General features: G+C 41.6%; 1 protein-coding gene and 1 long non-coding RNA gene across 4 annotated transcripts in view; one reads left to right on the top strand and one right to left on the bottom strand.

Moving 5' to 3' along the window:
- The window catches only part of LOC121711240 (heparan sulfate glucosamine 3-O-sulfotransferase 5), a 42,905-nt gene extending 35,358 nt beyond the window's left edge, over positions 1-7,547 (top strand). For 2 of the 3 annotated variants that reach the window (XM_042094640.1, XM_042094641.1), the window contains 2 exons: positions 5,364-5,505; positions 5,755-7,545. In XM_042094640.1, coding sequence (XP_041950574.1) covers positions 5,399-5,505; positions 5,755-6,688 — 1,041 coding nt within the window. In that variant the 5' untranslated portion in view covers positions 5,364-5,398 and the 3' untranslated portion in view covers positions 6,689-7,545. Of the gene's footprint in view, positions 1-5,363; positions 5,506-5,754 lie in introns of all 3 variants that reach the window. The other variant, XM_042094642.1, reaches the window with a different exon arrangement.
- A 133-nt stretch (positions 7,548-7,680) lies between these two features.
- On the bottom strand, positions 7,681-8,897 carry LOC121711246. The gene is made up of 3 exons (XR_006032274.1): positions 8,795-8,897; positions 8,557-8,649; positions 7,681-7,979 (listed from the first exon to the last, which is right to left on the bottom strand). It is a non-coding gene; the product is annotated as an uncharacterized LOC121711246 (long non-coding RNA).
- Between the last annotated feature and the right edge of the window lie 37 nt (positions 8,898-8,934).

Here is an 8,934-nt window from a genome sequence, read left to right on the forward strand (position 1 = left end):
TCGGTGTTGACAGAGACACTGGCCAAAGTACAGTTTGCGTCTTTTTACACCACTTTCTCATGTCTCTATCAGCAAAGCCAATTACCCTGTCAGACATGCTCTTTAAGGCCAAACATAAATCCACTCCTTCAGGGAAAACAGTCATTTCCGACACCTAGCTTTTCTGAAGGAGCCACAGAGGAATGCTTTCATGCTAATGATCCCGCGGACGACGCCCTGATGCTGTGATTTGTGGTTATGCACTGCAATGTACAAGCAGTCACAAAGCACGGCCATATGAGATGTGGGGCGATAGGAAAGGTATTAAGATCGCAATCAGCCCAGAGCCCACTGGCTTTGAACAATTCGAGGCAGAGGAGAGAAATATGGCTCTCCTTCCTCTCTGTGGTGTAGTTCCACATGCCCCACGTCCCTCTCCCGCCATACAAATGGGCTTATTCATCCTGAGCTTGGAGAGCAGCACAGATAAGGAGGCATCCATACCCTCAGATGGATTGTTTGGATCATTCTAGAACAAATCCGGTGGATTAATTTATCTTGCTGCTTATGCCCACCTCTTCCAATCCAGACAGTACCCAAGGTGTTTATTTTTTTTATATACACTTCCTTTATTCTCGTTTTCCCTCCGTAATGGATCGTCCCTGAGCTTCTGTGTGTCCTCCCCCTGCCCAGACCCCCCTGGGGAACGGACGAGCTGGAGTGGCCGCTGTGGCCTCCCGGAGCTGCAGGAGCTCACGCACGCACGCACGCACGCACGCACGCACGCAGGACACGTTCAGCACTGCACAGCTCCAGCCTGAGCCAACAGCACAGAGCTGCTGATCTATTTTTACTCTCTGTGACTGCAGCCTGATGCGCTGAGAGTTACAACAGCAACAAAACTGGCATAATTAGTGGAGGGCCGCATGTACTATAATGAGTAAACAAGATGTTGTGTAGTATCATTGATAATTATCATATGCAAATCTCATGGAATCCTATTTCAACCATCTATTTTCAGACCTGCGAGGGCCTGGGGGGTTAGAAAAGTTGCTTTGTATTACAAATATCCCATCGCTCAGTGAAACTCAGGGAAGATTTTGAGCATGATTTAATCTACAATACGCCGTGTTGCCTTTAGGAAGAACACGTTTAATGGGCAGAAATAACTATAGGATTGATTGAGGAACAGTTACAAAGCACATGCTTAGTAATGTTGCAAGCAGACACAGAGGAAGTGTTGATTATTTGTGTACTCTTTAATAATTCCTGTGAAGAGATGCACCATGGTGGTTATGTACACACATTCCTTTTAAAAAACATTAATTATATTGCGGCTCTTCACATTTTATTTGTGAAGGTCATACAGCCAATTGTAACTGTAATCATACGCATCTGCAGTTGTAAGCAATAGATTATTCACTATATGTAGTGTTGGTGGATTGGTTGATACTCTGAAATGCAGTGGTTCATTTTGCTGTTTGCATTTTGTCTTCTCCTGATATCTTGTGACTCCTTTCTGAAATAATTGCCTTGCCCCCTATTGTTTCAAATGACTAGTTGCTTTCTCCATTCTAACACCTTGTTTTTCTGGCTTTTAAACAGAATGCATTTTATTAATTAAACCAGTGAAGATGAAGATGGCTCTGTTCGATGCATTGATCATCGTAGATCACTGAAACTTATCATAGAGTAAAGCCTCTGATGAGTGACAACTCATTCAGACATGTAAGGGCATCTGCTGAAACAGTGAGACAAATTCAGCAGTACTCAAAAGCTCTACTGCTGAGAACTGAAATATTTAAATAAGTTATTATGGATATCCAGAGCTTTGATGTGAGACGGCCAGGAGAAACTGTCAGATTACTTTCACAAAGGCTTGTCTGCCTTCATGTTAACGCCTTTAGTCTTTCAACAATAAAACCTGCATATTTACATAAAATGCATGGAGTGGTTTGATGAAAACTTTGTAATGATGCATTTTTCAGTCCTGACTCCAAATCTATTCCCATAATTCTGTTCTCAGTTATTTCAAGAGTTGTAAGATTTATCTGATTTTTTTGTTCTCTGCCAGGCATACTAATTTTGAATACTGTACATAGACACACCCTGAGGTGTTTCTGTCTTTGTCTGCAAAACTGACGTGCTAGGATATCACCTACCAGGAACAGCGCTTCTAACACCTTGATGGAAAGATTTGAGTTTCAGTGTAAATTTCCAGGTGAAATGATGGCTCGGATCTACTGGCAAGAGCCAGTGGAATGGCAAGTTATACAAAACAAGCTCAGCAGTTTCAATTTAGAGGTGACCCACCAGTTACAACTGCATTTTTTTTTAATCCACTCTTCTGTCCATCATGTTATGGGCAGTTGGTGCCTATAGACAGTGAAGAAAGACTCTGACCATGTATTTGAAACCCAGTTGTGAGCACAGTCAGTGCAAGACTCACTAAAGCCCCCAGATCTGTGTTGTCACTCAATACACTACAATACATATACAATTCCATTACAATATACGTCAGACATTTTCCTGATTCTATTATGATAAATATTGTCTTGAGAAGACCCACCCAGTTTGTCTTGGTTGTGCAGACACCGCCACACCAACATGGGGATGATTAGGTATTGGGCAAACTCTCACTCTCCAACCCTGGAACTGAATTGCCTCCGGGAGAAAATGCTGCATTTTCACAATGTTGTGTGAGATTCTTGCTCGTTAGAGAAAAGCAGTTTCCTGAACTGAACTGAACATCCTTCAGATAATACAACAGTGACAATGCTGTTTGTGAAGCTGAGGTAAAATTTTAGGTTAATGTCACTATTTTTAGATAAAAGAGTGACAGACATTCTACTTCAACTGCGTTTTAACAAAATGCATTTGAAAAATAAGGTAGTGTACAATGCTATTATTACAGAACAGGGAGTCTGTCATGAGAGACATTTGAAAGTGCTCAAAATATCCCCAGCTGTTGATGGGGAGCACAGAGAGAGTGTCTAGAAATATATTTAATTGGCTGTCTTCCTCTGCATTTATTTAAAGTGAAGGCTCTGTCAATCGTTTTTACCTTGAATATTGTGCAATACGAGTGGATGGGCAGCACTGGAGAAGAAGCTCAAAGACGTAGCAGAGAACTAGGTTCTGAAAGGTTAGATTTATTGATCCAGATGATGTCTATGTCTACACAATGATGGTGCACCAAGCCATTGTGGGTGCAGGGAAACAATGTCAGAGCTCCTTGGAAAGCACTTTATTGCTTGTTCACGAGTCCCTGTTTCAACCACAGTGCTATGAATAGAGAGTCTCTCTAAAGGACTCTAAATGACTACCCAGTCTCACAGAGATGCTTTTTGTAATGAAAAAACATTTCATTTCCAAATGGGAAATTGCAAACAAGGAATGGCTACAGGATAAATGGTTTTATATTCCCCTATTGTTACGGGGGACTGATAAAAACTGAAATAGCTTTCATACTCTTCTCAATAGCCACTGTAGAAATGGTATTCTTTATTCTTCTGGGTTACAAGCCGATTCAAAGATCCGTTTCCACAGGACTATAAGATATTGTGTTAGCCATGCCAGTACAGTGTTTGAAATGACATTAGCCATCTGCTGTAGCTTTTATTCAGTTTGGTCTGGTTTTTAAAAAATCAAATTTGAACAGATCATGGTGTGAGAGTAATGGAATGTTCTTTGGCTGGAGCATCAAGAAAAACACTTCCAGTGGTCTTAAACTGACACGCTTCTGAAGGTTTAGGACAGGGACATTTTTTCCTGCCTCATGGAAAATGGTGCTGCTGGTGGCCATGACTATCTCTCATGGCCTGCTCACAGCTGTGAGACACCCCACTGGTGACTACCTTGCCATTCTACACACTTGTCAAAACTATTGGGATAATTATTACCAGTGTGTCTTTGTGTGTTTATGTGCATCTGTGAATGCCTAAGAATGGGGATATGATATTCCATACCATTCCATTCCATACTAAATCTTTTATAAAAGAAATGTGTTTACATCACTACTTATATATGAAAAGCCCATGCAAGTCATGTCTCCTGGCTATAGGCAACTGCTAAATCCCCCTGCTCTCTATATGTGTATTTGCATGTTTGGATAAGCTAGAGAGAAAGCTGGAGAGCAATATGAAATCATGATCTACATTGTCCAGGGGAAGGTTTGCTAAGAGTGCTTTTTGAATGATAAAACACTGCCCCCTGTTGGCTGATCCAGTTACAATTACAATCCACAATGTGTGTGTGTGTGTGTGTGTGTGTGTCTGTGTGTGTCTCATGTTTCATGCAGAAGGTCATTGGAGTCAGGGACATGACATATATAGTAATCAGCTTCTGCATGTAAATGGCCGTGAGAGATACGTGCTTTAGCAAATCATTAATGATGATCAGACTGTGTTAGCAACAACACAGAGTTGTCTCTAATGATTGGCCTCTGAACAGTACAGGGAGAGAATCATGATGCAACTCAAGGGCACACCAGAATTGGTATGTGTGACTTGTGTAGATATGGTACAATTATAATAGAAACTCTAAAACACTTCATTGAAGTCAAACAGCTGCCCAAATATACATATCAAGGACAACATCCTTTCAGTTCAGACATACACACTCACAGAGAGGCCATTTTCTTCAAAGACAGCAAATGGTATGTCAAGGAATATTTTTTTTGTGGTGTCACAAAGTAGCGACTCCTCATTCTCTCATCGCACTAATGTGAGGGCTGATGTGAACTAATGGGATAATACAATTACTACTGCCATTAAGTTCTCATTTCCTAAATGGTTTGTTTTGGGCATTACTAATTCAGCGAAGCAAACAAATGCAACATGTCCTCAACAACAAAATAATGGATCCTTTGTTATGCTGCTCCTTCTCCTGAGATATTGCTAAATGCTAAATTATCCTTATGTTGTGAATAGTTCAGTAGTCACAGGGGGGAAATAATAGTAATGTTCCTACGCCCTGTCAAAATTGGCACATAAGCTCTGACAGACTGTTCTGTCTTGGAGATTTTTAAAAAAAGCAACTCAAAAATGTGACTCTCAGTTCTATAGACTGTGTCCTCCAGATTGAATGTTGACAAAATGAGAATGATGCCATCAACAGCCCCCCCTGGGGGGAATGGCACACCACTCTTTCCATCAAATCAACTCCCCGCGCCGATGAGAATAAATAAATAAATAAAGTGGAGGGTAAATAAATGGTGGGAGGAAGTGCGGGGCGTCCGTGCTCTAATGCCTTTGCAGCACTTTGCAGCTCCCGCACCACGTGGCTTAATCACTTGTAAGACTTGATTGAGTGTGCGTTAATAAACATTACGCTGTCTCTTTGCCTCCGAGTGATTAGTGGTTTATGTGCTCTGCTCTCCCCAGGCTGAAGACGCAGTCCTGAAGATTGATGGAGGGCCATGCTATTCAAACAGCAGGTGTTGCTTAGACAGAAACTCTTCGTGCTGGGCAGCCTTGCTATTGGGAGTCTCCTCTATCTAGTGGCCAGGGTTGGGACCTTGGATAGGTCAGTGGTACTGCTGCACATGTTACTTTTTTAAATTAACATTTTAAATGGCATGTGCAAGCCATGCATGAACGTCAGCAACAATAAATGCTCAATGAATTATTCATTTTCAATTGTACAATTAAGATTTCAACACTTTTGTACTAATTGCACATAGCAGGAAATGTGTACAATTCATTCTAATGTGTGTGGCTTATTGAATTTCTTATTCACATATGAATGTTTGTCTTTCAAATGTCTTCTATGTAGGCTACAGCCAATTTGCCCCATTGAGAATAGACTGGCCCCTCCTGGCCTTGCAGACCAGATCTCCTTAAGGACCCTGCAGTACAAGCGCAGCCTGCTCCACGAGCTCCGCAAAGGAAATGCCACCAAGGAGCAGATCCGCCTGCACAACCTGGTGCAGCAGCTGCCCAGAGCCATCATCATTGGGGTGCGCAAAGGGGGCACGAGGGCCCTGCTGGAGATGCTCAACCTGCACCCGGCCGTGGTCAAGGCCTCCCAGGAGATCCACTTCTTCGACAATGACCAGAACTACGCCCGTGGCATCGACTGGTACCGGGAAAAGATGCCCTTTTCTTTCCCCCACCAGATCACCATTGAGAAGAGCCCAGCCTATTTCATCACCGAGGAGGTTCCCGAGCGCATCTTCAAGATGAACTCCTCCATCAAGCTGCTAATCATCGTGCGGGAGCCCACCACACGCGCCGTGTCCGACTACACACAGGTGCTGGAGGGCAAAGAGCGCAAGAACAAGACTTACCACAAGTTCGAGAAGCTGGCCATCGACACCAACACCTGCGAGGTGAACACCAAGTACAAAGCGGTGCGGACCAGCATCTACACAAAGCACCTGGAGCGCTGGCTGAAGTACTTCCCCGTGGAGCAGTTCCACATCGTGGACGGGGACCGGCTGATCACCGACCCGCTGCCAGAGCTGCAGCTGGTGGAGCGCTTCCTCAACCTGCCCTCCCGCATCAGCCAGTACAACCTGTACTTTAACGCCACGCGTGGATTCTACTGCCTGCGGTTTAACATTGTCTTCAGTAAGTGCCTGGCAGGCAGCAAGGGACGCACTCACCCAGAGGTGGACCCTGCGGTGGTGGCCAAACTAAGGAAGTTCTTCCACCCGTTCAATCAGAAGTTTTACCAGATCACAGGCAGGACTTTCAGCTGGCCCTGAGGAGACTCCTTGGTGGAAGCACTGCCCCTCAAAAATACTGATATTTAAATGAAGCACTTTTCTTGAATTTGAAACTTAAGGCAAACAAAAAATGTGACCAAATATGTAATTGACTACATGTTTTTTGTCTGTAAAAGTAAGCCAATGGAAAAAAAAAAGATTTTTGAAAATGTGTGTTAAAATGTTCAGTTATTCCTGTTGATGCAAGCTCTACAGTTGCCCACTGTAATCCAAATGTTCACTGCTAGCCTGTATGGACCCCGGCATTAACCGCAGACACTGAGATTATTTGTGAAATGGCCATATGACCATATGGAAGGATCCCACACTTTCTATAGTCAAATGTAAGCACCATTCTACACACCATACATGCTGTTGTTGGGGTAAAATGTGGAACTGATGCATTACAAAAGTATGTGTCCCTTCATTACTTTTGTATGTAATAAAGAGGACATTGTCAAGGAACCAAGGCTCAGATAATGTTATAGGAGATTCATTCTTTTCCGTATGAAATTATGCAGGTGCTATTTTCTTCTGTTAAAAACAATGCAGTTACAGTTCATGGTGTAGTGTTAGTGTCTTATATTTTGAGCATGTCCTCAAATTAAACTATGCACCTCTTTACTTTTAATCAACAGCCATCCAGTGATTGTATCCATTCTGTAACCTAATGTGAGTGGAAGTGTAGGATTTGCTTAAAAAAGCAAATATTTTACACCAATGTTGTATTCCTGATAAGAGAAGATATGTGAATTATCAGTGAAGCATTTAATATGTACAATATAGTGGTCAAACAGACTTAAGTTATTTTTGTTTTCATTTGTTTTTATATGCTTACAGAAAATCAAAGTGTTTTATTTTATTTAAACAAAACCTGTGGTTCATTATAAGTAACTGATTATTCACATTTACAAGTACATACCACTGTATAATAAATGTTTCATTCTGTGACAGAAGGATTTAATTAAAATAACTTTAAAACATCCTTGCATGTTTTTTTCTTTTTTACCACAACACTCACATGTACAAACAACCACATCTTTAATATGGACCATTTGACAGTGCTGTATACTTATGAAGATATACTTTGGTTTAACAGCATGGGATGTGTTTTTTATTCTTTGATAGTTTAAACAGCGAGCAATGGCTGCAGGTTCATGGGCAGTGTTCTCTTACATCACTTGGGGCTGGTAGGCCTGGAAATGCGGGGCAGAGGTGGTAGACAGCCTAATCTCAGTGAATGATGGCACTCCTCGCTGTGCCGTTAGATGAGACCATCTATAAACGGGGGCTGCAAAGCATTAAATAAGAACTCGCTTTGTGGAGCCGAGCGAACCCAAGAACTGACTTCAGACCTATTCACTGACAAAAATGTAAAGATCAACGTAACCCTGGGATTTATAAATGATACATTACGGACATACTGATTTTCTTATCGTAGTGGACATGAACAGTGCATTGGGGGTGATTAAAAACCTTTTGAGAATGCTGATGTGTAAACTACAGATAAATAAATAAATAATAAAATAAAAAAAGAATAACCGTGACATGCAATGCATATCCCTATCATATCATTTCAGGAAACCTTTTGAAAAAGGCATTGCAATTTTACATGGGAATTACTTTATCTCTTGGCCAGTGAAGCAATGACCTGCAATGTTTGTTGTGTCTTGTTGCCTAATGCCCCACATGCAGGCGAATGAACACGAACAATTTTAATTAATCACTGCAGACAGGAAAGTAATTAACCTGTTTCACACAATTGTCTAGTGCGGATCTCTAATCTATCATTGTTAATGCAGTTTGGTTAATTGTAAAAGAAATGGCCAACTCTAAGGGCACACTTGCAGAATTTAGTCATTAATCACCTCAGGTAGAAGAACTGTGCCTGATGTCTGGGCAAAACCCTGTGATGTGATGAGATGTGATGGTGCCTATCTTCTCCACAATCCACGGTTAATCTGATGCACAAAAAAGAAAAGCCAGGATACATTTCTTACAACCTTTGTTACATTAGTGTTTTTTTTTTTCTGAATGGTGCATTTAAAAACTCTTTGCCAGCATATAGGTTATATGACTTCAAATATTAATACTTGTATAACCTACTTGGAATAGCACTGCGTCGAGGCCGTCAAACACTCATCTGACAGACTCATAAATCTTTTGTTGTTCTACATTGTCTTTCAAATAGGCGGCCTTTAGGCAAGATATGCAAAATATGTAAACATTGTTGCCTATGCATTGTT

Source organism: Alosa sapidissima, chromosome 6 (assembly GCF_018492685.1).
Source record: "Alosa sapidissima isolate fAloSap1 chromosome 6, fAloSap1.pri, whole genome shotgun sequence".
NCBI classification, from domain to species: Eukaryota; Metazoa; Chordata; class Actinopteri; order Clupeiformes; family Clupeidae; genus Alosa; species Alosa sapidissima.